General features: G+C 42.3%; 1 protein-coding gene across 2 annotated transcripts in view; it reads right to left on the bottom strand.

Annotated features, from left to right (window-relative positions):
• The window catches only part of LOC112571885 (protein Wnt-7b-like), an 84,529-nt gene that overhangs the window by 38,887 nt on the left and 17,662 nt on the right, over nucleotides 1–27,980 (bottom strand). Inside the window, exon 1 of one of the 2 annotated variants that reach the window (XM_025251236.1) lies at nucleotides 10,783–12,840. The exons of the other annotated variant lie outside the window; for it this stretch is intronic. Within the exon in view, the coding sequence (XP_025107021.1) occupies nucleotides 10,783–10,853 (71 nt within the window). The 5' untranslated portion in view covers nucleotides 10,854–12,840. Of the gene's footprint in view, nucleotides 1–10,782; nucleotides 12,841–27,980 lie in introns of those variants that run through there. 2 annotated transcript variants of the gene reach the window in all.

Below are 27,980 nucleotides of genomic sequence, written 5' to 3'. Positions count from 1 at the left end.
GTTATCCAGGCGACACTCAGGTAAGCAAGCTGTCAAGTGGCTGAATGACTGAACGACAGCGAGATGAGAATGTATCCAGTCCCTGAACAACAGAAGGATACATAAACAAGCAAAGAGTCGAAATCCCGAGTGGGACAACCACAGCTACTACTACGGCGAAAAGGTTTAGTTGGAGGTGACACTGTTGTTGTGACATTTGGTCCTGTCATGTCATTCAGCTTTCTTCAAGTCTCTGGCAGTCAAACACAGAAGCACTGTAATAATGTTATGCTTCGTTGAAAATTAAGAAAGAAAGAAAACAAAGAATCCTCTCACCTCGCTATGTGTACACATGCGGTTGTTGATGTGAGTATGTTTACATTTTTTCTCGCGACTGAAAATGTGAGAATACCTACATCAAAGAAAATCATGTATAAAACATTCGCCCGTCAGTCAGAGAGGATGACTTTTGAAAGTATAGTTTTGAAAGTAAGGAGATTCGGAAAAACGAGTATTTGACAGTAAATGAACCACTACCTTGTCTCAATTTTAATCCGCACAATTGGCATCTCTCTGTGGGATTTATAATTAAAATGATATTTTATATATATACTTGCAGTAAGAGGAGAAGAAGTAGAAGATGAGGAGGAGGAGAAGGAGGAGGACGAGACGAGGACGAGGACGAGGACGAGGAACAATAGGTATAGTTTATACCCATAAACCTAGCAGCTTTATAGTAAAATACAATACATTACGATACAGCATCAAACTAGGTTCAAATACCACTAAATCAAAAGAAATTAAATAGAACTAAATAACGATTATACTAAGTTTGTAAACATGTTAGGGAATATCAGGATAATAGGTTTATATTTTGTCTGTTGTGTGGTTAACATGTGTTATCGCTAGATAACATAGTCCTGTTGTCATGTTTAAAAAACAAACTAGAAGGACACAAAAGCATCATTCAAATTCAAGTTGAGGCGTCTGTGAGTGTGTATGTGTGAGTGTTATGTATGTGTCATGTATGTGTGTTTTGTATTGAATATTACAGCGATTTAGTAAGTGATGTGTGCCTCAGCCTGACAACCTGTATCAACAGGGGAACACCAGTGACAACTGCATGGTTCATGCCTTTGATCCTGTAGCTCAAGCCGTGCGACAGGTGAGATAATATGACAAAATGTTGTCATGCGTGTGTCAGTGGATAAAAGTGACCGTTACATGTCATCACGTACAGGTCTACACAGCATTACACTTATGAATACAGAGAGACACGCACACGGACAAACAAACACACAGACGAAAGAAGAGACGGACAAATATACAGAGGACGTGCAAGAGTCAAAGAAACTATGTGTGAGAGAGAGAAAGAGAGACAGACAGACAGACAGACAGACAGACAGAAGGGAGAGACGCACGGGATGGTGGGAAGGAGCACGAACAAAATCATCACGTGTGCACAAGCAAGCACACACGCGCAGAAAAGGCACAAACAAACAAACAAACAAACAAAAAATGTTTCCTCGTACTCGCACCTGTATTGGATGGTAGCCAACCACAAAAGAAATCAGTACCATCCGTATTTTACCTGAATAGTACAAAGTTCAGTGTCTACACCGCGACCAGCTGGAATGACTGACAGAATGGAATCACGGAGGTGTCAAAGATGGAAATATCATGGGTGTGGTCAGTCAGCGGACAAACAGCCTTCTTTCTCCATGTCCCGTTATAAAAACCATCCCTCCTTCCTTTCCTTCACCCCTCCACCACATCAAAGCAAGAATTGCTATTAAATTTTTTTTTTTTTTTTTAAAAGAAAGAAATATGCAATTGTCGTTTGTAAAAGATTTTTCTTTATCTCAGCAAAGCAAGACACCGGCTGTGTGCCTGCCCAGTGTATATATATATATGTTTCTATGTATGTTTCTACCTATCTTTCTGTCTATTCAGTCCCAAATCGTTTTAAACACAAAAAATTTCCTTGAATTAAAAATTTTGAAAAATATGCTGAAAAAATAATTGTAATGAGAAACAAACCTCAAAAACAAAGATGCAGGGAGAGAAAAAGAGAAGCTTAAATAAAATGAAAAATACATTGTCGCGACTCTATAAACAGTTAATTATCCTCTTTGTACACCTGACTGAGAGGGAATGAGATTTTAAATAATGTTATGTTTATAAATCTCAATGGAAATATTTTAGTCTCCAGTATCAACATGTTTGAAACTGAGAGGAACTCACTGTTGTCCATCATTCACTACCTCAGACTGCGCTGCCATATTGACGGTCACATCAGCAAAAATAGTTCCCCAAAATAACAAAACTGCGAAATTAAATTGAGATAACAATAAGAATTCTAAAGTGACAAGAATTAACTGCTTGGGAGTTGACCGTAGATGATATTATAATTTTGAAATGAAAAGAATAATCGGCTACAAAATTGACCGTTGATGGCATACGGAATTAAAGAATGAGAAAAATGCAATGTAAAAATTTGGAACAGATGCTAAAAAAATATATATATATGAATGAGAGCAACGACTTACGACAGAACTAGTCACAAATTTCTTTTTTTTTTTTAATCTGTAAATGACAAAAAAGGGATAAATGAAGGGTACCAAAAAAAGGATGGCAAGGAAGAACAGATAAAACAAGAAAAACTTGCGGCTTGGTGTCATTTAAAATGTACAGATGGAGGAAGAACAATAAGGAAGCAGAAGAGAGCTTACATGAGGCAGAGCAGCCTTCAGAAGAAAACAAACCAAAGAAAGAAACTGCACAACAACAATAATATATATATATTCCAACCGCCAGCGCTCCGCCCCAGACACATGGAAGTCCCTGTATGTCGCCTCGCTATTTGACTACCCACATGGCGAAAGTTTATAGCCCATAGCCGAGTGAGATGTCTTATTTGATATGGTAATGACACTTGGACTCAAAACTCCCGCTCTGCTGCTTGCTGGCGGGACGGGAGGAGAAGACGAGCAACACAGCTGGCGATGGAGGGACCGACCCACAGACTGCTGGAGGCTTGAATGGATGGAGCGACACAGCTGTTGACGAGGGTAAAATGTCGCTTCCTTTGAAACAAGGCCTGCAGGCGACTGTGGGCTCTCTCACCGTGCACAAGTCGCGACAGCTTACCTGGACAATGCCACCTGTCATGTTGTGTTACGCCTCAGCATCCCGCGCCGTGTGGACCACTTGTCCGGGCCGAGTCAGCAAGGCGTTGAGAAACTGGAGGTGGGGCTCAGAGTCGGGTGTGTGAAAAGGGTACTTTAAACAAATCCGATACCCAGCCGTGAATAAGACCCGAGCATTCTGGAGCTGCTAAAGCAGCTCATGTTTGACAGACCATTTCAATGCTTTTTTTTTTGCTTTTTTTTTTTTGGACGGCGATGATGAGAACAAGTATTATCGTGATGACTTCAGACTGTAAGGTTGAGCTGAAAAAATAACCTCCGATAACACTCATCTTGCAACGAATTCAGACCCTCACTCTCACTCTCACTCTCGCTGCCTGATGAATTATTTTCAATGCCTTGGCTGCTAAAAGTTAAAGAATTTGTCACAAAAATACATGAAATCAAGCACCTACAGCAACGCCAGTGTGGACAGGACGTGGTTCAAGGAATGGAGGCTTCCTCCGCCTTTATTTCCTGTCAGATGAGCCGCAAACGTCCACAGCGGGGTCGTGGTAGTCAGAGCACACATCCTCCAAAGAGATTTCCCAGCGTTCACTGCGAGCCCTGTCGAGGGCGGAAGCCAGCTCCAGGTTGTCCCCAAGATGACGGCCGTGCTTGGGCTTTGAACACCAAATCGGGGAACGACTCCAAAAATGACTCCTCGGACACCGACGAATCCCACTTGGGGACCCTCCTTTCTGCGGATGTCTCCTCCTCGGCTCTGGAAAGTCGTCTGCGTCGTCTAGCGTGTCCAAGACCAACATCAAACATCATATCCAACGGAAAAGGACACAGTGAACAGATGAATGAACGACGAAACCACCACAACCGACACGCAGCACATCCAACAGACCAATGAACGGCACATCCAACAGACCCACCCACTGCAAGGCGATGACAACGTGTTTTTCCTTTTTTAAAAAAAGAAGGAATGATCCAGACTCTTCATGAGACGAACCCCGCACTGTTCTCACCCCTTTAATTCCGCGTGGCTCGAATACCCGGGGTGCTAGTCTTGCTACACGCTACATGTCTGTGCCTTGTCTTCTAGCCCCCTCCCCCTAACTACTGTCCCACGAACGCGTCAACGTTTGAGGAGAGAAGAGGGAGGAATAAAAAGTATCTGACAATGACTGCAGCGCGCTGAAAAGAAGAAGATAGAATCGCTGAGAGATTGGGTAAGTGGGAGGGTTAGTGAGAGGTTGGCGTGTACAAAGGAAGCAAAAGGAGGGGAAAAAAGTTTCAGCCAACCGACGAAAGAGAAAGAGGGTTGGTTCGGAGTGCTACCACCACCTCGGCGGGTCTGTTTTCCTCTCACCCCGATGTAATTAATCATAAAATTAGAGCCGTCAGTTGGGATGGGGGTAGGACGGACAAGGGGGGAAGGGTGGTGGGAACAGGCGGGAGGACGGGTGGGTAGGTGACGCCGAAGAGAAGCGCAGCAAGGTACGGCTTTTGAAGACTTCACACCTGAGCAGCCGGGAGAAGGTACCCACAGGTAGGTATTCCGGGTACATTTGAGGACCGGAGAGTGGTTGGTTGAGAAGAAGAAGGGGATGGAGGGCAACCTTTGCCTGTTGGAGCTCCAGCTGCCCCTATCATGTAACGGGCGGTTTGAAGCAAAGTCTTTGTGGGTCTTCTGGCCTGGAGAGTTCCCCCCAAACCTGTACACCAACAAACTTTGCTTGAAATGAAAAAAAGGGGGGAAGTGTGTAGGACGGGGAGTGTGGGGTAGGTGTGGTACGCTGGCTGACACATTGTGGGCAGTGAACTAACTGACAGGACTCGGTGGGTGTCATGACAGGTGAGTGCAGGTGGAACTACCACATCGATCACCAGGTAGCTACGATGCTCCTGAGTCTGATGGCCTAGGTGGACATTGCCGACAATACTCTAACTCTTCACTCGTCCATTGGTTTCATTGATCAGAGTATAATCAGCCAATCGACCAACCCAGTTAAACAGTCGCATCTTTTTCTTTCTCCCCGTCTTCTGTTTTCCAACTCATACTGAGGATGTTGGGCTGATGGCCGTCTCCTAGCAACAGGCCAGGTAACCCAGACCCCGCTGGATGTTGTTGGTGCTGAGGCAGTCGGTCACCTGTTGATGTCCTCCTCACGCGCTGGTTATCACGGACAGCGGGCACGAGCAGCAGGAGTGATGCCCCAGTTTCTGAATCCCACGGGTCACGTGAGTATTCCCAGCATGCTGCCTTTTTTATAAAAAAATTCATTGAGTCGTGAAATGCAAATGTGCACTTGTTACTGCAGTACGACTCGACCGTGTAGTGCGACTCGACCGCGCCGCCGGTGCAGACTTCCTTTGTCTTCTTCTTCTTTCCTCGGTTTCCTCAACAACTCACAACAGACGAAGAAAGGAAGAATAAACTTCTTTTTCTTTTACTCGGAAAATCAGGGCTGACCCTTCAGTAAACTTCCTTAAAATGTACAGATAGTTGCAACACGTAGCGCCATCTACACAGTCTGGAGCTGGACTGGAGCTGAAGCAGAAATTAAAATGAGGAACGGTTGGGGAGGGCAGATGAAGAAGGATCGAGCAGGTCGCGAACCGTGTAATTTTGTCGGCGCTTGAAGCCTTTGAAGAAAGCAGCAAAAGTTTACTAGGATGTGAGATGTTTGTGTGTGGCTTAGACAGCATGCCCAACAAGTCGGGTGACATCGAAAGAAAATATGTGATCTTATTTTCGAACCCCTCGTCTAGCTTACATAGATATCACGTGATTGATAGTATATAAGGATTATTACAGGTCAGCCCAATATGAGACCAATATTTCAGACCAACATGCCTGCAAATCAGCAAAACACTCAGCCACTGTCAGTTTGTTACAAAAAATGTACAAAGAATTTTAATTTTTATGGTAACAAGTTCACTTGAACTGGTGTCCATCTGAGGTCACTGACGTCACAGTCTCGACCGATCGAGTGAGTGCAATAGTTTTGTTTGGGGAGACAGAGATCTTAGATGTTGTGCTGAGATCTCATTGGTTGGTTCAATCCAAAAAGGGAGACAATAACGGCAAGTGGTGCAACAGTCGTGTTTTCCTTCTTTTTTGGGGGATGAATGCATTTTCTCCCTTCAAGTAAGTGTGGAATGCGAAGTTTGTTTATCAAAATAAATATTGTGCTTGTAGTAGGCAGTTAAATAAGTGTCCATTTAACTCCTCCAGCTTGACATTCAGCTAAAACCTCATCAATCCACGGAAAGGTCAGTAAGAAGCCATGATGCTCGACTGGTCTTCATGTTTATGAATGCTGGTTAAAATAAACTTCCGGCAAGGCTAATTATAATTAATGCTGCTCCAGCCAGGTGTGAACTGTAATATTCGGATAAAGTGTAGTACGATGTACAAATATAATTTAATATATCTCGTGAACGGATATTTCTCCATCGAACAGTAACAAGTATCGTTTAATGAACTCTATTCACTCAGTTAAAAATAATTTGGCTCTCGAGATAACCTTTAAAACAAACCGAAGTACCAGTCACCCACTAACTTATGCACCGAGCTAAACTTCCTTTTTTTCAAATTCTGAAGCGAGGGTTAGTGTGTACAATATTTATTCGGAGTATGCAAGCCTGACACCAGGAGAATATCGATGAAATGCGAAAGATGTCGAGAGTTGATGATAACATGCGTCTTAGGGATCAATACAGTTTACAATGATGATGATGATGATGATTGATGATTGATGATGATGATGCTGATGCACTGAGAAATGTTCTTGAACACAGGCCCGAACACGCACATATATATATAAAACACATTTACAGAGTGTGAAGGAATCCGACGACAGAATGTTTGAGAAAGGAGGAATATCTTGCCCAGCTGCTCGTACCGAATATTCCCGAAGTTTGCACATGAAGGCACTCGCGTTACAGCGGAAGGATATTTAAATGGCTGGAAAGTATACGTGCATCTTTTGTAATTAAACTCAGAGATTCGTTAACACTGCTGAGAGATTGACGCGTTTAACGGCTTTTTCTGACTGTGCACGTGCTGTCCGCCAGCGGCTGACGACCTGACATAAACGCGAGTTTCTTTTTGGCAACGACTGTGCATCTGGCGCTCTCCACCTCAGACATCAGGCCTCTTGCCTTTTAAGAGTGGGCTCTAAAATTAAGAGTTTTGGAGTTTTAACCTTGGCTCTTACTAATGGAATTCGTTCCTTCTGAAAAATTGTGTCTCAGACATTTTAAAAGAAACTCGATAGAGTTGGAGCTACAGACAGACAAACAGACGTGTAAATAGGAGGAAAGGATAGAATACAAGCATGGAAAAGAAAATGGAATCAGGGGGAATCCTCCTCCTCCTCCTCATCATCATCATCATCATCATTATCGTCATCATCATCATCATCATCATCATCATCATCATCATCTGCTAGCAGTCTCGCGGAACGCCATGTAACCACGTGGTTTCCTACGTCACCGCTTGTCCTGTTCCCACCAAAGTTTATCAGCTGCGAAAAGCTCCGTCCTTCGTTGGCCCGTCAGGCATCAAACTGCCAATAAATTTTCACCTGAAAGACGTCAGGTGATCAAAAGCCAGTTAAGAACATTTTGTTGACCAAGAGGAAAGTTCGCCAACAGTCAGGGTGAGTGCTTGTTGAATGGCAGGACGATTCCTGTGGCTTAATTTGTTGCCCAGGACTGACTTTCCTTCTGTCGCTCTTCTTTTTTCTGTTTCGCACTCTCTCTCTCTCTCTCTTTCTCTCGCTCTTTCGCTTGTTCTTGCTTTTTTTCGAAACAACAGAGCGAAAGAAAGAGAAATAAATGACAGAGGAAGAAGGCAAGAACGGGGGAGTGTTGTGAGAGAGACAGGAAAGAGTAAGAGAGGGAGTAAAAGAAAGAGAATGTACGCGACACGGACACGGGCACAATAAAAAAAAAAAAAAAAAGGGGAAAATATAGGGAAACCGAGAAAATGAGTGTTTCAAAAGTTAAAGACCAAGCTTAGCATTTTTTCTTCTTCTTTTTAAAGCGGACGACTGAGTTTGTCAGAATCCCAAACCAGATCTTGCTCATGGCTACAATGCTGACTTGTATTAGTTGTATTAGTTGTATTAGTTGTATTAGTTGTAGTAGTTGTGTCGAGAGCCCCATAAGGACACTCCCCTTCCCCAACCACACCTGCTCTTACTTCAACTTCTCCACCCCTAGCACGAGAAGATGTTCATGCAGAATGTATATCTACGATCTACTGCAACCTGCTGCAGACACTTAGTCGCACTGTGTGAGAGGTGCTTTAGGGGTCATTACGCCGTCACGGGGTCTGTATTGTCTCAGTGTCACCCGACCCCCGACTACCCCTGCAGTCTCATGCCTCACACCAAGCGCCGTGCGTCGACTGAAATGTGCTGTAAGCACCTTAATCACCCCAGTGGCCAGGCTAAACAATTCCTCAATGACGAGATGTCGAGGGAGGATTTGAGGTTGTAGTACAACTTAACGTGGCATTAAGAGTCAACGATACGGGTACAGCTGCACCCTTCCTCCCACCCCCTCCACCACAAGACCAAGAGTGTGGGTGGAAATCAGACAAGTCCGATAAAATAACATCAGGGTTAGACACGTCTCCAACAAAAAAGAACTCAGGTTATCTCGCCGTGGATCTCGACATCGGAATCTTTGCATTTGAAAAAATATATTCTGAGAACGAGATGCGTGAGGACGTACTAGGTCCGTAGTGAAGACGTAGTGTGTCTCGGTATGTCTCGGTCTGTCTCGGTGCATGCAGGTCACTTTATTTGTCTATGACATATGATGCTCTCTCTCTCTCTCATCTTTGTGTTCTCCCCTTTGTCAAGTTTACATCCTCGTGTCTGTGAATGTCACTGATATCTCTCGTCAATGCAGTGAACAGGTTTGTGGCGGTGACAGACAGGTTGTTGCTATAGCAACACTCTCGTGGGACACACACACACATGAAAGATTCCGGAATGCCATTTATTCATCGCTGTTTACATTCAGCAACGGTTTAAATTACTTATTTTCACTCAAGGTACATTTCCGTGATTATGGCTTCTAATGAGTTTGTGTGTCCATGTTCTTTATAATGTTTTTGAAATGCCGAGCATTAAAACATACTTTCATGTTGGTATCCACCTAGCTACACCATGATTACGGATTGCTGGTCTGTTATTGCACAATATCTGTAATTTGTGATGATAATATGACCCTTGAACTATCATGCACGACAGAGATGAAGTGTAATCCGCATTAAGGAATTATTTGTGTAGCAGACAAACAAACAGACAAGAGGCTAAAAGAAAAGTAATGATGATCAGCATTGGCTGTGACAGTGTGCTCAGCATTCATTACGGGTGGCCGTTCTTAACTGGGCGAATGGCCGAAGTGTCAAACCTCCCAAGTACCCCAAACCCCAATTGTACTGGCAGATGAACTGGCAACATACCTGGGAACAAGTCTTAACTTAGTGTATTGACCAAGGTGTTGAATCTTCACTCAAAATCCACTGGTTTTCTGTGATTTTCACTTTTGCAGACTTGGTCAAGCATTCAGACAATATTTGTTTGGTTAAGAAGAGTTTTAACAGAGAAATCATTTGTAGACAGACAGACAGGAATAAATGAATGACAAAATTTGTGTATGTGTGTGGATATCCATACATACAGGCAAACAAACATCAATGATAATTATCTGGTCGTCTACATGTCATTAACTCATGTTGCCATGGCTACGTGTTACATAATTTGCATTTACAGTACAGAAGTGTGATAAATGAGAGAATGTCAGACTGCTCAGTGTCTGTAAACACACAGACCGGTAATACACAAATCCCACGTTGCTGAGATTAATTACATTTGGTGAGAGCGAAACAACAAAATAATTAAATGCAGAAACCACTTACAACTAAAGTAATCAGAAATAGAGAATCAGGTTTTGAAGGAAACGAGATGGAACATGAAAGCCGGTGTGGTGGGAGTATGTGGAGGGCAAGATGAGGATGATGCTGGGAGAAACCCAGTCCCGTACAGGCGTGGGTGTAGCTCGGTGAACGCTCAGAGCGATGAGCCATCGTAGAGTTTGAAAACGAGTGTGTGCAAACAGTAAACGGTCAACAGCCTCGTACACAACGGCCACACTTTTCACATGATGCAGATGCCTGGACACCTTCATGGCAGACACATGCATCAGTGAGGTGGCAGACAATTGGTGGAGAGAAATAAAAGAGAAACAGCTAAAGCCTAACAAATAAAAACAGAAAAAGAAAGAGACGGGGATAGAAAGATAAATAAATAAATGTAAATGAATGAAAAATGTGCATTTAATATTATGTTTTGTGTAGCTCTATCCTCAATGGCGTAAGAGATGAGTGGGGAAGACTCGAAGGAAGCAGTTCGAAAAATTACATTAATTAGATTGGATAGAGTTTCCCACTGTTCTGAGAAAATTCAACACACAGATAGTAGAAAGTTTGGAGGACAATAAATGTCAACAAATAAATAAGTTATTAAACATATTTTTTAAAAATCATCCTCTAAATTGTGTTGACGTATGACAGATTGTTCGAGAAAAGTCCACAGAAGGCAAGCAGTGGATGCTGAGGTGCAGCAGCAGTGATACTCACAAGAAGTTGCCGCAGACGCAGTAGGTGAGGACGAGTGCGATGAGTACTTTACTGTGCCGCCCTGCGCCCATGATGGGGCCCGGACATGACTCGAGCGAGGCTGCAGGGGCACCCTTTTAGGGTCCATGCGACCCGGCCACACGACGGCGACAGCCCAGACCAAAACACCAGCACCAGCACCACACCATAACACCGCACGAGCACCCGTGCTTCATCAGGTCATAGTGCAGCTGACGTAAGAAGCCTCTCTCGACAAGTGATGACAGCGTCTTCGTTTTTATCCTCACCGAAGTCGTCGTCTTTTATTTATTTTTTTATTTAATTTTTTTTTTTTAGTTAATTTTTTTTTTAAATATCCTTTGAGGAGGGCAAGACCGTCGTTTTACTCCACAAGTCTCGAGTCTCCGCTCGTCGATGTTGCGCGCCCAGTGCGAGGGTTGCAGCTCTCCGCCGAGCGGTCAAAGTTGGATGGCGGAGCACCACGCAGCCCGGGAGAAGACTAGCGGTGGTCGACAGGAGATAGGCGGTGACACCCTGCTGATGGCCAATCTACACGCAATGTCTAGCCTGCCATTGGTTATAAGTGCGTCAATGACCACGCCCAGCGCCGCTCTCTCTTTCTCTCTCCCTCCCTCCCCAGGCTCTTCTGTCTGCGATCTCCCCTCCTCCCCCTTCCAAACTTTTCTCTCCTCCTCCACCCCCACATCCTCCACCTACCCCACCCCCACACCAACCATCTCCTCTAGGCGTTTTCGTTTCCAGAATGATTTGAAGTACATACTGAGGGTGAATTAAAGGACCCCGGGACAGTTCTCAATGAACTTGTTCTTTCCTTACGCTGAACCGATTAAATTGTTTCCAAAGCCAAAAGAAAGAATGCATCTTCGCGGGCGTGGAGGCGCCTGAGTGAATGAGTTGTAAGCCATTCAATTTTTCCAATATGCCAATTTAACCTCGGCGGTGTGCGGCTTTTTTTGGGCGGCGAGCAGGAAAGAGCAGATAAATGGAGAAGTGAGCGGGCCAATTGTGGGGTCCACATGGGAGGGATGGGGAGGGAGGAGGTTTTTTTTATTTATTTTTTTTTTTTTAATGTGGCTCCCCAGCGGAAATAGAAATGCAGCGGCCAGCGAATGCGGCAAGACCAGGAATCATGTCAGAAATGGCGGAATTTTTTTTTCCACAACGCACGCGCCATGTTGTCCCCTGTGACGTCAGAGAAAAAAATGAGTGCTCTCGAGCAAATGACCTTCTACCCCTTTCCCCCTCCCCTCTTTTTCTGCTCCTCCGTCAATCTGTTTTTCATCTTCTGAAGAAAAGTAATTTGGTCGACATCTTTCCCGTGGGTGTCAATTGAAGAAAATTTTTCTCTTTTTTATTTTATTTATTTATTTATTTTTGTAATGTTCTAATAAATGCGTGTTTTATGTTCACTATCCATTGTCTTGCAATAACAAACCTCCGAAGGTTTTGATTGGCAGGTAAACTTTCTCCATGTTATCTATCTTCACGAGGGATTCAACTTTAATGCTGCTAAGAACAACGGAAATAATTTTGTTTCTGACCTGTGTTGAGTCATGCGTGTCGAGAAATTTATATTTCAGCGGGTTTTTTTTTTTTTTCCTTGAGTCGACATCCTATATCTTATTGCATTTAGTTTGATTACTTTGTTTACAGTTAGCCACGAACATCCTGAAACATTCTGTACTCTTTATCCCGCGGTTTGTTGATTTTCCAACGGGAAAATAATTTGTTGTTTGTTGTCTGAAACAGTTTTCAAGAGTTTATAAGATATGGCGCTTGAGTTCTTGCAGGTCTTATCATCACTTGTACAGTTCGTCAGATCTTACTCAAAGAAATCGTCACATAAAAACACTCCTAACTCATAGAAAAAAACACGAATGGACGCATTTGCTTGTACTCCCGCACATAGATTAGCTGTCATTCCGATTGTAAAAACTAAATAATCCTATAATCCGATTGCTGTTGTTCGATGTTGTCAAAGCAAAACTACTCTACAACCTTTTCCTGGAAGTATACTTCTACAAAATCCCTATCATTGACAAGACCTAAATATCCGAGCCGCAAAATTTTGCTCGTAAAAGTTTCAAAATTTGTTTCAAAGACAAGATGCCGCTTTCACCACTTCTTTACAAAGAAAGAACACACATAACATAAGCTAACAGAACAGAATACCCGATATGACAACTACAGCAAGAAAATGAGTGTCATCAGAAATCATAAGTTCCTCCCAGTGTAAAAGTGAGTGGCTTAACGGGCAAGTGATGTGGGCAAGTGAGAATCGCATCGTGACATCTGTCTCGTGAGGACTGTCGATGGTTCAGGAAGAAGCCGGGGGTGGGGGAAGGTGACGAGGTGGGGTGGAGACCGGGAGGATGGGGTGGAGCACAGCGTGACCGGGACCACGAGCGCCGGGGGCTGAACTTCACATGGCGACATCGTCTCGCCGGTTGTGAAGGATGGTGGGGTAGAGGAGGTTGATGGAGTAGGGGGAGGCGACGCAATGCCTGGAATGTCCTTCCACTCTGCGTGACGCTCTGCGATCGGCAATAACTTATTCGCACCTCAGGGGACGGCAATAAACAATCCACAGAAAAAAATATGAGATGAAGAAAGAAGCACGTTTCCCACCTTCCTATACCTGTCCAAGTAATCAACGAAGCGAGACAGCCAAGAAAGATGCAGTTGCAGATCCTCTGGCGAGGTGAAATAAAAATGCAGGGGTACATACATTAAGCTCGGGTGGACACCCCAAACAAGCGGTGTCGTCATCAGACGTCTTTGTGTCTACCGATGTGGGAAAACCGAGAAAAACAAACAAATAAACATGCGGAGAATGTTTTGATGAGGCTGCACGGCTCGCTTGCCACGTGACTTGCTCGCTTGATGCAACACATAACCGCCATACGCGTTGTCCGTTAAAATTTAGCGGATACGTATAAATGAAGACTTAATATTTTTTTTTAATGTTGTAAAGAGCGCAGCAGCTGCTTCAAGAAGATAACTTTCAGAGGTGGAATACAACAAAAATCACAAGTCATTACCTGTGGCTCGTCTGTGATGAAACATCAAATGACTTTAAGAAAGAGGAGATGATGCAACGCACAAGAGCACAAAACAAAAAAAGTGGAAAAGTGCAAATCTATATACATACACAAAAATAACAAGAACTGGAAACAAACAAACAGCAGCGGATGGCAAAGTCACGGAGCATTGCAATGGATACTAGTGACATTATTTTTAAAACGAAATAATCACAATTTTTGTGCAGCGTTTGTTGAAAGTCTGCATGAAAAATGTTTATTTGGCGTCTGGATCACTTAAATTTTTTTTCATATTTTTTTTTTTAAATCATTCAAGATGTCTTGGTTATTATTTTATGCTCGTCATGGGTTAATGAAAATTTATTACTGAAGATCACTACCCCAGTATTCGCTTCTGCTGATAGTAATTTATTTACGGGTGGTGGGATGGCACTTGCCTACTGTAGCATACTGAAACTGTTGCCGTCTCGTTACTTGACTGAGGACAGCTTGGAGTCAGATGTTGACGACAGATGAAGACCCTGCGATAACATCAAACCTTTTTTTTATTATTTTTTTGTAGGCCAAGAGCATGTGAGAGCATGTTGCAGTACAGGAACACTGTAAGGTAGGTGTTGAAATGCGTGTCTATGATAAGAAAAAAACAACAGTCACAATGTCTCAGTATCGCACCACTGCCAAACACAGCTTCCATGTTCAATAAAGAGTCCATCTTCAGCTAAACACCTTCCAGTGTGCCTAACAAACTTCGTTGCTACAATTCAAAGAACTGAAACAGCTGATGAAATTCAAAGAATCTTTGGACATGCAGCTTTGCTTATCTATTTAGAGATGGAGGGAAAGATGGTGTTTTTGTCAGACCTAGTGATGTTCAGATTGGGGCAGTCTTGTTACATGACAGCTAACCTACAAGCAGATAAACAAATTCAAAATTGAAGCAGACAACAACAACAACAACAACAACAACAACAACAACAAAAATAAATAAATAAAATGTGACTACAAAGGCCAGGAGCGGTTGACGGTTGTTGCGACTCACGGAGGACAGCAGTGAGTACAACCTGATGTCTCTCTCAGAAGCCGCGGTGTTAAAGAGCAAGAGTCGAATCAAACGATCGACAGCACCTCACCCCAATCCTCCTCCTCTTCCTCCTTCCTCTAAAGGCACATACAAGAAGTTGTGTGCAATCAGCAGCACTTGCCGACCCCACATACCTGTTGTCCTCCAACAGACGTCACGAACCCGTCACGCAAACGTCACGGGCGACAGGACCGGCAGGTGGACGAGCGAACAGAAAATCTCGGGGCAAGAATAACCACCATGTGTAATCAGTATTGCAGACTAGAAACTATCAGTATAATAAATAAAATTTTACATTTAAAAACAGCGACTCACAACTATAAAATGAAAATTACAGTTTAAAATATTGTCGTCGTGCAATGAGACTGTCGCGGCCTGCCACAAACAGCAAGAAAGACAGAAGGAGAACATGAAATTAAATTTTAAAAATGTTATCGTTCACAGGAAAAAAATGGGGGGACACAGTCTTGGCAGCAGAAAGGGAGCAAAATAGGACAGTCACAATGTCTCCCCGAGATATCTAAAGCGAATTAAAAACCGTTGAAGGCAGGAGAGTGAACACGAAAACATTTCAAGTCGTATGTTAAGAGCCAGCGAGTCCTCCTTCATACTGAAGTATTTTCATAACTTTTTTCCTTTCTTTTTCTCCTTTTTTTTTCTGTTCTTTCTTTCCCAGCTCTAGCTGTGGTCCCCTCCCCTCCATTGGCGGGTATAACTGGCGCAGACTGATGAAATTAGTGAGTCTTTTTCACACACTCAATTTCACCTTCACCAAAACGGCGCGAAGGACCCGGGGCTCGGAGAGCGCCAACATGTTTCTGGACGAGGTTGAAAAGAAACTGCTGCAACACCGGGGAGTGAGAAGGTTTTCAAAAAAAATAAAATAAAAAAAAACCTCTCTCCTCCGCGCTCGCTTGATTGAGTTGCTTGCAAGTTATTTCTACACGAGTTGCCGCAGCCACACTGGAGGTCGCCCCTGTCTTTGTGATTTCGGTTTTGCCCAGAGAGTGGGGCTCCCAAAAGGGTACAGAAGCGAATAAACGGCGTCTGACGAACCTCTCTTTCAAAATATAAAAAAAAAAAAAATTTCTTCTCACTTGGTTCGTTGGGGGGACCAGGGCTTGTTAGAAAGAAGTGCGCTCCTGTCTTGATTGCAGCGTTCATCCCGTTTGTCGGACATTTCGTCGGCAAGTTTCTTGTTTATTTGCCTGATGTGTGACGGATTTGTTTGTAATAATCCGAGAAGGCAATCATTGTAAGATGTGAAGATTTTCGGGTTAGTTTTCTTGGCTGAAATGAGAGACTTTCTGCCATGCAACTCTCAAGTAACTACCCAGAGAGGATGAATTAAAAATCGAGGGGAAGAAAGAAATGGAGGAAAGATGAAGGAACAAGAACAACAAAAACAAACAGAGAGAAAGGGGAAAAACAAGAAAGGATGTAGTGTCTGAAGCATCCATGGCATCATCATAAGTTCTGTGAAGCTAAGGAATATCACGGTAAACAAAGCATTGGAGTGAAGGAAGGGATGGTGAAGATGCCGGTGTGGTGATGCAAAGTACATCAAACACTACTGACATCTCTGATGCTTCGTTGAGTTTGTGAGAACTTGTCTTTATTTATTAATTTGCTTCTGAACTCAGCATAGAAGACACTTGTTATTAAACAAGCAAAATGTCATACGCTAACTTGGGTGAGTAACTTTATTCCCTTGTACAGATGTAATAGTACAGATACTTGTCAAAACTTGACTTTTCTTAAAACATTTTGAAGAGATTTGCTGTTTTTATTTTCTTGGTTTTTTGGTGTTGTTTTTTTGTGTTTTTGTTTTGTTTTTTGTTGTTGGTTTTTTTTTGGGTTTTTTTGTGTTTTGTTTTTGGTTTTTTTGGTGGTTTTTTTTGTTTTTGTTTTTGTTTTTTGTTTTTTTGGGGGGGTGACATTACTCTGATGTCGTCTGCTCTGGAAATCTTTGTAAAACAACAAAGTAGTGTTCGGAGTGTTAATCTAATATATGGCTACGTTCTGTGTCATTACACAACTGTTAATCTAATATAACTATTTTTTATCATTACAAAGCTGAAATCATTTGATTTGCTCATATCAGGGTGCATACCCTAGTTTCTTTCATGTCAACACGCTCTCAGTTGTTGTCCCAGGCAGGCCAAACAATCAGAATTCACATAAAATATGATTAATGCACACTGTGTACCCAGACCATCCAATTTGTATGAGATGACCAGTCATCCGCGAAATCTGTACCACTTCCTCTGTTTAAATTTTTTCAAATTATTGACCACGATGGTGGGTTGACCTAACCAAGAGCCCGCAGTCATGGGGCGAGGTTAAGTCGTAACCCCAGGCCTAAAGTTGTAATATTATGGGCTTTGTAACTACCACCATGGAACTATCCATCGTTTAAAAATCAACGACCTTTTCTTACTCTGGCAGATATTGCCAGAAACAAACAGGAAAAAGAATAGCAGCAATATATTTTCCATACAAACGAGTGTCTCCTTTGAGATAACTCTTGACACCGCCTTCACTTCTCTTACTCCGGGAACATGGAAGTCATCTTACTTTTCTCACATCCACTCGCGTGCATCACAGAAAAACTGTGTCAGGAGACTAGACGAGATCACAGTTTTCACATTCACACGGCAAATATAACTTAAAAAGATAACTGAAACAGAAATATCGAAAACGATATGTAGCTATGTCGCGTGAGTAGTAACAGTGTGAAGTTTTAACAACAGCGTGACTATAGTTTCACCGTCGCTGTATTTGGCAATGTTCAGGCCTTTAGATAAAATTATTGAGGCATTTTGCAATAGTCGGATATAATTAGAAGGTGTCTGATGTACTTTGTCGTAGTTTGGGGTAGCGGGTAGCAGCTCACAATCGTCCTGCGAGCAGCAGACCGACTACAAATGTCCGGACGGGAGGCGTCGTGACGATAAGACTATTCCCTTTTTATCTACCTCCGAAATGAAGTTCTATCCCCACACTTTGTGACTGTTAGGCCTCGTGTTTACCCAAACTGACGCATTCCTTGCCGAGGGTCTATCCAGCGCGGGTTTTGATCCTCATGCGATTCGCAGGCGCGCGCGCACTCAATACACACTCAAACACACGAACAGACATAGACACACACAGACACACGCGCGTGCGCACTCACACACATGCAAAGTCACACAAACACACACATAGTAGAGCAGGAAATAATCCAAACTATTTATTACAACTAGAGTTAAAGAAGAACCACTGCAGAGACGCTCCCCACCACTTTCAGCGGAAGGCGAGTGAGTGGTTCAACGTACTAGTCGTCGAGTTAATCTGTAGTGTAGACGCCATCTTGGTAGCTATCGACTGTCGCACACTAAAAATTCCACCTAAAGTCCTGGTGGAAAATGTGCAGTATATCACTGGCCCCCTCTACATCTCAGCCTGAAGGGAAGCTGGCCACATGCAAACATTTTGTAGGCAACAGTCCAGACATTGTAAAGTGTCGGAACCCACAGGAGAGGGGGATAAACAGCAGATCAGATTTAAATAAGATACGATAAGCAAGCAAGGTAAGCTTTATACGGTTACTTATTATAGTCACAATTCAGGGAGAGTGTGTTCACCTTTATACATGAAAACCCATTAGGATAAAGTGAAAGCCAAGGCTGTATTCTTGAATCACACCACCATTACTTATTTGGAAGGTATTGGTTTATATCTCTCTGTATGTTGTTGAAAATGAGCAAATCACTTGACAGGATTCCTTTATCTGTAACTTGCAGCAATTTTGTTGCCATTGTTGTTGTTGGAAATAAATAAATGAACCAATATTGTGGTTAATAAAAACTTTGTATATTGTATATATAAAATTATTTATTTGTATATTTGGTTTGCATGAGGTTACATTCATTCAGTTGATGAATAAAATGATCAAAAGAAAATTTAAAAACAGAGATTGTCAAGAAAACGCTTCAGATTGAGAAAATACAGAGGGGGGGGGGGGAGAGGGAGAGCAGAAATGTATGAGTAGTAAAGACAAAACCTTAGAAACAATTCGGAGAAATTTTCAGGGAAAAGTTTCTGTAAATGAGCGTGGAAGTGTGGTTGTCTTAGTATCACGGGTAGGGGGCGCTTGGTTAATACTGTGTGTTTGTGGGTGTGTGTGGGTGTGTGTGTGGGTGTGTGGGTGTGGGTGTGTGTGGGTGTTTGTGTGTGTGTGTGGGTGTGTGTGTTTGTGGGTGTGTTTGTGGGTGTGTGTGGGTGTGTGTGGGTGTCTATAAATAAAATTTTGGGATTTTTCTGGAGTAAGGATGTCTCTCTCTCTCTCCCCTCATCTCTCTCTCTAAAAATAACAATCTGAAGTAGTGTCAGGTGAAATGAATCACATTTCGTTGGAAACGTTTGAAGATGGAGGTTGGCGATAAGACCTGCTGATGCTGCGGGACGCAAACGGACAGGAACTGACGACCTCGCCGCTTATTAACGGCAGATACAGACGCCAGGGCAGAGATTGTACTTACACAGTTTCAGCCAATTAATCAGAAATTAATCAAGCAGCTGTACCAAGAACTTCGTCCAGCAATAAGAGCGCCACCTAGTAGCAGGAGATGCAGTGGTAACGACGATGAAGAGAAAGAAAAACAATGATAAGAAGTGCAGAAAGAACAAAATGATGAAGGAGTGGTAATCGTTGATTTAAAAAATGATTCTGTGAGAACATCTTGAAGACATGACATGTGACCTGTGCTTATTACATTATTACATGTAATGAAAGACCTGTCTGATGGTGGAGATGGACAACAACAAATATTTTGTTCAATCTTTCTTTTCCTCCTTCTCTCTCTCTCTCTCCTCACGAATCCCCCCATCCCACCTCCTCTATTCACGTCTCTCTGAGCAAACTGAAATAAAAATGTGTTCATGATGACAAGTGCCTTGAAGGACGAGTGAAATGTGACATTTCCTAATATTGTGTAAGAATATGAAAGAGCAAGATAAACAAAAATAAGAATGCTACACTTAAAATATTTTGCTTTTACTTCTTATTTTCTTTTTCATCATCCCGGTCAATTTTAAATCCTACTTTTACATTAACCAAATTATTTTTATCCCTTTCTTCTTTTCTGTATCTCCTGTTTCCTTTTTTTTTTTTATTTGTCATTTTTCCTTTAATATTTTATCTGCATAGTCAGTGTATGTAAATTGTTTTTTTTTTTATTGTCTGTTACCTGTAGTTTGTTGTAAATAAGCAGCTGCTAATCTGTAAAACTTAATTTGAACACCTAACCCGTAAAATCTCATTACAACGATGACATCTTAGGAGCAAGGGGCAACCAATGTACCCGAAATAAATTCCAGAAAGCAGGCGAGAAGTGTTATTTCGAAAAGAACTCACAGGTACAGGTAATTAGCAAAGCGAATAGTTTATAAATATGTATGATATTGTAGTTTCGTTGTGAATTCTTTAATTAAAGGTAAGTAGCAGTCCGAATAGTAAACTGTGAGTGGCTCACCGAGTGTAAATCCACCTTCTACCTTCCCTGATAAATAAAGTACCCACGTGTTCATTTGCGAGAAGAAGTTTTCCCAGCACATTTCTCAATGTATCATCTTATGAACAGTGACTGTGAACTGTGTTGTTTGTGTGAACAGTCCCAATGTTCCTCGTCATAAATGTCTTTCTGTCCTTTTTAAAGTAGGTATTTACGAAACCACTCTCAGACATCCTTAGAAAGAAACACTAAACACGGATCGAATTTCATTACCGCAGACACCGAACAAACCTAAATTTAATTTTCTTTTGCCATTCAGGAAGAAACTTTGGCAAACGTTCTACAAACGAATCCAAATAAACTTCAGGAAATTCTTGTTTCGAAATCTGAGAAATATTTTTTTCTTTTTCTTTCGTTTTGGTTTTCAATGGAGGGTGAGTAGAGTATACAGGTTGTAAAAAGAAAAGGGTGGGGGGGGGGAGAGAAGGGTAGGTGGAATACTTAGTAGCAGCAAGAAAATGTACATTAAATACAATACAAGAGTGGGATTTTTTTCTCCAGGATGTCTTCAGCAGCTCCCCATACACCAATAATCACTGTCGTCATTGCCAGCCAAACACGCAGCACCACCAGTCGAGGGTTTTTTGGTCTCCGATAAAAGCGCTATTCTGAGGCGGTTGGCTCGGATTTGGAGGATCCGCTGCGTGCAGATGGCGAAGACAGGCGTCCCTGGCTTCGTCTTTCATCGCGTAAACATCACAAGCGACTTCCGAGCGCCGCGTGACTGGCAAGGGAGCCTACTCTGGCGCACAAGTTCGCGCCAAAGGTTTCAGCCAATGGTTCTAAGGACGCAATCGTCATCGCCACACGTCCAAACATTGTCGAGGAGTGCGAGGAGAGGGTAAGGTAGGTAGGGTGGGGTGGGGAGAGAGAGAAAGGTGAGGTCGGGGTGAGAGGAGGAGGAGAGGGGAAGGGGAGATAGAGAGAAATCGCGGCGGTTGACGGCAGGTAACTCTCGTGCCGGCGTTGTGTATTACCTACCATCCTGTGGTGTATCGTCTGAGTTTGCGCCGCGAGCTGTTGCGGCCTCGACTGGTCGCCAACCATGCAGCCGGCCAGTCGTCCTGACGTCAGCCAAACTTTGATGTCGGGAGGAGGTGGGGATGGGGATGGGGAGAGCGGGGGACAGAACTCTTGGTAGATCAGCGCCAACAGATACCGTGAGGAGATAACTCGGGCGATTAAACATGTGTCGAGTTCGGTTGTTGAGAAGGTGCTTATTTCTTTAAGATAGCGCGTTCGTGTTTTCCTTCTTCCGGTCTATAAAGAGGTTTGTATTTCGCACCCGTCTGTCCCTGTACCCGTTACTCGCAGTCCGGCTTATCGACAGAGAATTGTACCGGGTAGCTTATGACAGTTTGTTAGGATTCTCATCTCTGACCACTCATGAAGACATCATCGTCATCATCTCTCCTCTGTCATTTGTATTTCTAACAATTAACCAATTACCAGTCAGAGCTATTCTTCAACTTTCAAATAAGTGCACATGGACAAACAGGCAGATAGAGAGACAAGGTGTGTATTGTGTGTGTGTGTGCGAGCGCGGGCTATGTTTGTTTATATGTTGGTTTGTGTATTAACCGCTCGTTGTTCAGATGAAAATGGAGAATTGAGTATCGGGGACGCAAGTATCTAATGAGTTTTAATTGCTGCAACATGATGCTACCTTTCGTTTTAGTAAGAGTAAGCATATCTAATTTACATTAATTTTACAGCCACTTACAGGACAATATCACTCATGCTGCTATCAAAAATTAGCATTAGAAAGTAGAAATAAAATACATCTTCATCGTGGTCTTAGTTTGTTCTGCTGTAAGAAACTTTAAGAGATTAACTATTATATATCAACAGTATAAAACGCGAACAAACATTGTATGAGGATGAATAGTTAGACAGATACAGCGTAGGGCGACCACAAAGAGATACAGAAGGTTAAAGGACTGATAGTAGTAACTGATGAAGAAGAGATGGTGGCATAATCTGCTGATAAACATCCAGTCATCAAGACAAGTAGACAGATACACAGATAAACAACAGACAGAAAGACAGACAGACAAACAAACAACAGATAGACAGACAAACAACAGATAGACAGACAAATAACGATCGCCCACTCATAGTTATATTCCCTGTCCCGATCCTGAGCCACGTCATCCCACTACAACCGATCCTTCATTGATCAGTTTCGAGCAAGGCTTACCGCCCGGTCACGTGGACAAAGGTCATCAGTCAATGAAGTGTTTTACGTCAGGTTGTCATCACTCGTCTACAGGGAGATCGCTCACAGAGCTGCACGCTCGTCACATCCGGGGACCGGCGCCGTCTTTTGTGAGGGCAAAGGCGAGGATAGGATAGAAACCAAAGGGAGGGCTTGGTTAAGAGAGGCCTGTGGATGCACTAATTTCGTTAGCGCTTAATTTTTTTTTTTTTTTAAAGATGAGAGACTTTCATGAAAAGAACTAATATGGCGTAATCCAGAAGAACACAGTGATTCTTTTCTGAAAAATGTTTCTACATATACGCAAAATTACCGGATGAAACCAAGCATAAAAAATGGAAACATATTAATGGTGTTTCACGAAGGTATTAGTTTATAAGTATTCATGTTCCACGTAAAGTGTCTCACTACCAGCGATTCGCTTAGATTAAAAAAAAAATACTGGAGGTTCCTGAGGATTGAAAGTCGGGAAAAGAGATCAGCAGTTTTATTTCATGAAGATGAAAAACAAAATAAGGTTAGAAAGGTTTCAGAACCGCTTCATGCATAGAAATTAAAATATGTCAGTCAGATGCTGAGCCACAGAATGATGAAAAAGAAGACGATAAGATAATTTTGGTAGAAAAGCAGATGCCCTCAATCTTAATAAAAATATTTTGCATGCTTAGTACATGTACATCCACACTAAACGATGCATATCAAGACGAAAACTCAAACAGGTGCGCGTCTGTCTGCATGTGCACATGCGCAGAGAGAGAGAGAAAGAGAGAGAGAGAATCAAATAAACATACTGAGTCAGTTGAAGTATCTTTTTAAAATTATGTGGTTTAGAATATTTTATGATGGCTTCAAGTGTCTCCGTGAGCCGTGAAAGTTCACTCGCTGGGAAGTAATTCCAAACTAGCAGAAAGGCGACCTGAGACTTCAGCACCCGTGTCCATCGCAGTACAATAATGCAACTGCCAGTCATCTGGACAGGGATGATACAGATGACCACAAGATCGAATGATAGAACTAAAGGTTGCAGGTAAATTGTTAACAGAATCAGCCTCAATATAGACCCCAAAACACACCATAACATTTCCAACAGCTACTGACTACTTATATTGGGTGGTTTATGACTCGAACAAACCTTTGTCCCAAACCACAATAAATCATGATTTATCATCATAAGAAAATTACATGAGGGATGATATCGAATCCTGCAAACAAGTCTAGAAGAGAGACCACACCATGTTCAGAAGAGATGAAGAGACTATTCACCATTCCAACTAAAGCTGTCTCAGTGGTGTTCGACCTCCGACACGCCGACTAGTAGACTATACAAGACCATTGGCCTCCACGTGACCCATGACTGGCTGCAAGACAATTTGTTCAAATATTTTCGGGAGAAATGGGAGATTAGATACTGGTCTATAGTTGTTTTTTCTTTCAAATCATTCACATTTAGTCTTGCCAGTCCATGTTTCAAAAGAGGAACAATTTCAAACGTGAGAAATACTCAAAAAGGATGTAATTGTTGATAGAACCTCGTGTAGACACTGGAAGAGAAGGCTAGAGGTAACAGAATCGAGAACAGAATTTTCTGGGAATTTGGAGCACCAGTGGTCCTAATGTGTTCAACAGAAAAGGGTTTCGAGGAACTTAATGAAGCATCAGCAAACCTGTTGGCTGCCTTGACAGTAGCTGTAGTCTGAGCAACAACATCAACATCATGTGTGCTTTTTTCCATCTTGCTTGAAATAAACTCGTAGAATGACTGCGCATGTGCAGCAGGAGAACTTGAATAAGGCAGCAGGGTGTACGCATCGTCACCCACCATCTGGACATCGAGCTGGAATATTCCACGGGTGGCAGCAACATTGACAATAGTGTCGCATATTCGTTGGATTCATGTGAGTCACGAGTTTTACACCCCAGTGGTGCATGCTCTAACTTCTATCTGACAGACATTGTAGTTATCCTTAGACACCACAGATTCAGGGTATGTCTCCAGCACTGTACAGGTCAGTTTGAAACTCAGCGACATCAATCACGCGCAGTGAACGAGGAGTGGCATTCCTTGATGAACTCAGTTTTTCAAACAAGTCCAGAAGGTTGGACATTGCACTTTCCTGAACAGAGAGAGCACAGACGATCGAGGGACTGTGGGATAGTCAAGTCCAATGTGTGTCCACGACCTCGGATAAAGTAAAGAAGTTCTAGAATGGTGACAAACACTGACACAGTTCGGTGTAAAATATTTACATAATTTGGAATGAAAAACAGCAGGAAGAGAAGGACCACCCCTAGATGTCTGAACAGGACTTGCTTCCGACACCCAGCGCTACAGCAGTGAAGGTGTTTCCGTGTAACTGAGTACCCGTAACTGAGAACAACAGCAAAGGTTAAAGTGTAAAAGGGTCTGAAGGACGGATGCAGTCGGCTTACAGTTGAAAAGATGATCTAAAGACATGGTTGCCTTTTGATGAATTTCCAGTCGCCATCAGTCATCGCAAAATAGCAAAACAAACACTAAAATGAACAACGGAAAGTGGCCTGTAGGGAATGGGTGAGGGGGAGTAGTGATTAAAGAACACTAAAAACACAGCCAACAGAAAAGCGTTAACCAAAAAAGTAAGTAAACAATATAACAAAAACAAATCAACAATCAGTAAACCTGAAATCAAGACAAAAAAGACGCAAGAATGAAGAGAGATGACAGGAAAATGGTTGAAACAACGCTAACTGCAATCATTCTTTTCAACCAAAACACAATTCAAGATAAAAATAATATACACAACACATTCACAAAGGAACAAACACGGCGGTAAGCAATCGCACTTCTCAAGAAATAAAAATATTCGGAAGAGGACAAAGCAGCTCAGCCTCTCAGCCTCGTTTTGAATGCTTGAATGGAATGAAGTGGAGGCTGAGTAGACAAAGTAGACAGCCAGGGCCGTCTTGTGCACTGTGGGTGGGAGACGCCTGAGATTCCAGAGGAGACAAAAGTATACACAGTGTCGGGTAAACGACATCATCAGACGGGCACACACGCCTTTAATTCTATCATCAGCATACCTTTCATGGGGTAGGTGAGTCTCCAGTCTTTCTTTCAACTCAGCCTCACACACAGTTGTACAGCTCAGCCAGCGAGTGCGCCTGCGTGTGTGTATGTGTTTATGTGCGATTGTGCAAGCGTGTATGTTTGTGTGTTCGTATGTCTGTACGTGCGGGCGTGTGAATGTGCCTGAATATATGCGTTTGTCTATGTGTGTGAGAAAGAGTTTTGTCAGAATCTGAAAACATTTTCTTGTTAAGTACTGTTTTGAGTACACATCAATATACTTAACACATCAACACTATGCTACTCTCATTCCTATCTGTCTATCTGCCTCCCCTGTTTCTGTCTTTCCGTCTGTGCATTTACCGGTCTCCCCATTGATGTCCTTTATGTGTATTTGTCAACCATTTTCACTCCATCAGGTAGCAACAAGTCATCAAAGAAATGATTTTTTCCATTGTGTATAATATAATCCCCAAGAAACAGTTTAAAATTAAGAAATGAATTAATTAGAAATGAGATTTATCGTAGAATACACCTCTTTTATTTAGGTGTTTGGATGAAAATATTCACAAATGATTTTTCAGCCTGCTCTTTCTCTACTAGAGCAATAATAATAATAATAATAATAATAATAATAATGATGATGATGATTGATGATTGATGATGATGATGATGATGATGATGATGATGATGATGATGATAATAATAATAATAATCCTTCAGCGCTTGAGACACGTAGGAGACATAGACAACATACGAAGGAGGGAAGGAGAAACAACTATGCAGACAAGTAATAAAATACAAACATAGAAGCCACAATATATATAAAACAAATGAGAATAAGATTATGATTTTATTTATTTATCATACGAGAGTCATTTCATTGTGTTATCCATGTATCACCGAGGCGAGCACACTATTAGTGAAGATATGAGGCGACTAACGGGTGGATTATACGTGACATGCACTGGACATCATTGCCCGTTTGATCACTCATTCTTTTGTCGGATGTTTGAGTTTTGTCATTAAGAGGCTGACTACATTAACGACCCGCACAACTTTTCTTTGTAAATCTTCCTTTCTTGCATATCTTCTTTGTGATTCAATTACCAGCCTAATTTATTTTTCTTATCTATTTTTCATTCCTTTATCGCTTGAACTAATATTATCTCACGTGGTACAATAGATTTTCCGATATGGTCATAGTTTATTATACTGAATATAATTAAAATATTAAACTTGCTAGTTAGCATTCATGAAAATGTATTATGATGGGCAGAATGGAAAAGAAAACAAGTGATAAATAGTAATAAGAAAGAGAAAAAGAAGGAATGATATAGGATTTGGTATCGCAAGTTCATAAGCCAGTGACATTGCTTCAACAAAACAAAACAAACCAAAAAAAATAAAAAAACAACAACAACAACCCTGACTTGTGTTCGCCATCGTCTGTCCAACAAATGTTGGGCGAGAGGCGAGGGTGGCGACCTAAGGAGGATGTCGTATCCATAACGAGGTGGAGGAACATTCTAGCTCCCACAAAGTGCGGCGAGAGGCGGGGTTGGCGAGATAACGAGTGGAGAGTGTATCTGGACGCGTGTGAAGGCAGGTGATAAGAGACCTGACAGTCTAGTCCCCGTCAAACAAAAATCACAACGAAAATGTGACACACTAGGGGTAAAGGTCATAAATACACAGAAAAGATCAAAGAAGATGAAGTACCAGAATTAATAAGTAATAAGTGGTCACTTAACGCCTGAGAGGAAGATTAGAGAAAATCGTTGGTAGCTACTTGAGAAAAATATATTACACCTGCTGGACACAAACAAACTTTTCTTTAGATAATTTTTTTACAAAGAAAAAAATATAGCAAACGAAGGAAGGAAAGAAGATCAAAAAAAAAAAAAAAGAAATAAACACAAGCGATAAGAACCGAATCAACCGAGTGAGGCTAGGAAAGGTCAGAAAGTATAAAACTATACCGATGGGTATGTCAATGTTCACATCACGTGACCGACGACAGCCCTCGCCCTCGCCCTCCCTCAGCCCCCACCCTGCAAGTAATGCGCACTAAGTTTCTCAACAGTGTTGACATTAGTCTTAATGACTGATCCTTGAGGTGCAGTCTGGCGGAAAGTGTATTATGGGGATATGGGGATACCCCACCGCCAGCCCGTCTATCAACTCATTAATGGGCAGACAACAAGTGCTGCAGAGAAATGTAGATGCCAGGAGG

Source organism: Pomacea canaliculata, linkage group LG9 (genome assembly GCF_003073045.1).
Source record: "Pomacea canaliculata isolate SZHN2017 linkage group LG9, ASM307304v1, whole genome shotgun sequence".
In the NCBI taxonomy this organism is placed as follows: Eukaryota; Metazoa; Mollusca; class Gastropoda; order Architaenioglossa; family Ampullariidae; genus Pomacea; species Pomacea canaliculata.
This window is presented reverse-complemented; position numbering and strand designations above follow the sequence as displayed.